The sequence below is a fragment of the Mizuhopecten yessoensis genome, unplaced genomic scaffold (assembly GCF_002113885.1).
Source record: "Mizuhopecten yessoensis strain PY_sf001 unplaced genomic scaffold, ASM211388v2 scaffold4623, whole genome shotgun sequence".
In the NCBI taxonomy this organism is placed as follows: Eukaryota; Metazoa; Mollusca; class Bivalvia; order Pectinida; family Pectinidae; genus Mizuhopecten; species Mizuhopecten yessoensis.
The window spans coordinates 199,939-200,609 of NW_018405639.1; the positions used below are offsets into that span (position 1 = coordinate 199,939).

Genomic DNA, 671 nt, shown 5'->3' on the forward strand with positions numbered 1-671 from the left:
AGATCCTTGATTTTCAGTTGTTCCAAAATCTATGTCCATGCCAACCCTTCAGAAGTCAACAATAATGGAAAAGGAGGCACACTCTGTGGGGACGACCCCAGTACAAGACAGACTACCCCCAGAGCAGGCCCCCTCACTGGAGCCCCCTACCCCCACACAAGACCAGCAGCAAAAGTCCGGCTTCTTCTCCAGGCTCTTTAAGAGTAAGGACAAGAACGTGCCAAAGAAGGAATTGGTAGATGGTAAGTTGACAAGGCATTCTGTCTCACTCCCATAGACCTACTATAAAGACATACCTAACTCAANCTTCAATAAAATTAAATCTCATCCCATAGACCTACTATAAAGACATACCTAACTCAACAGACCTTCAATAAAATTAAATCTTACTCCCATAGACCTAACTACTATAAAGTTGCATATCATTCCCATAGACCTAGCTACTATAAAGACATACCTAATTCAATAGACCTTCAATGAAATTAAAACTTACTCCCATAGACCTGCTATAAAGACATACCTAACTCAATAGACCTTCAAAAAAAATGAAATCTTACTCCCATAGACCTAGCTACTGTAAAGACATACCTAACTCAATAGACCTTCAAAAAAAATGAAATCTTACCCCCATAGACCTAGCTACTGTAAAGACATACCTAACTCAATAGACC

General features: G+C 40.0%; 1 protein-coding gene across 1 annotated transcript in view; it reads left to right on the forward strand.

The window, feature by feature from the left end:
- The window catches only part of LOC110449468 (rab-like protein 6), a 21,217-nt gene that overhangs the window by 13,081 nt on the left and 7,465 nt on the right, over positions 1–671 (forward strand). The window contains exon 6 of the mRNA XM_021496346.1: positions 18–242. Coding sequence (XP_021352021.1) covers positions 18–242 — 225 coding nt within the window. The remainder of the gene's footprint in view (positions 1–17; positions 243–671) is intronic.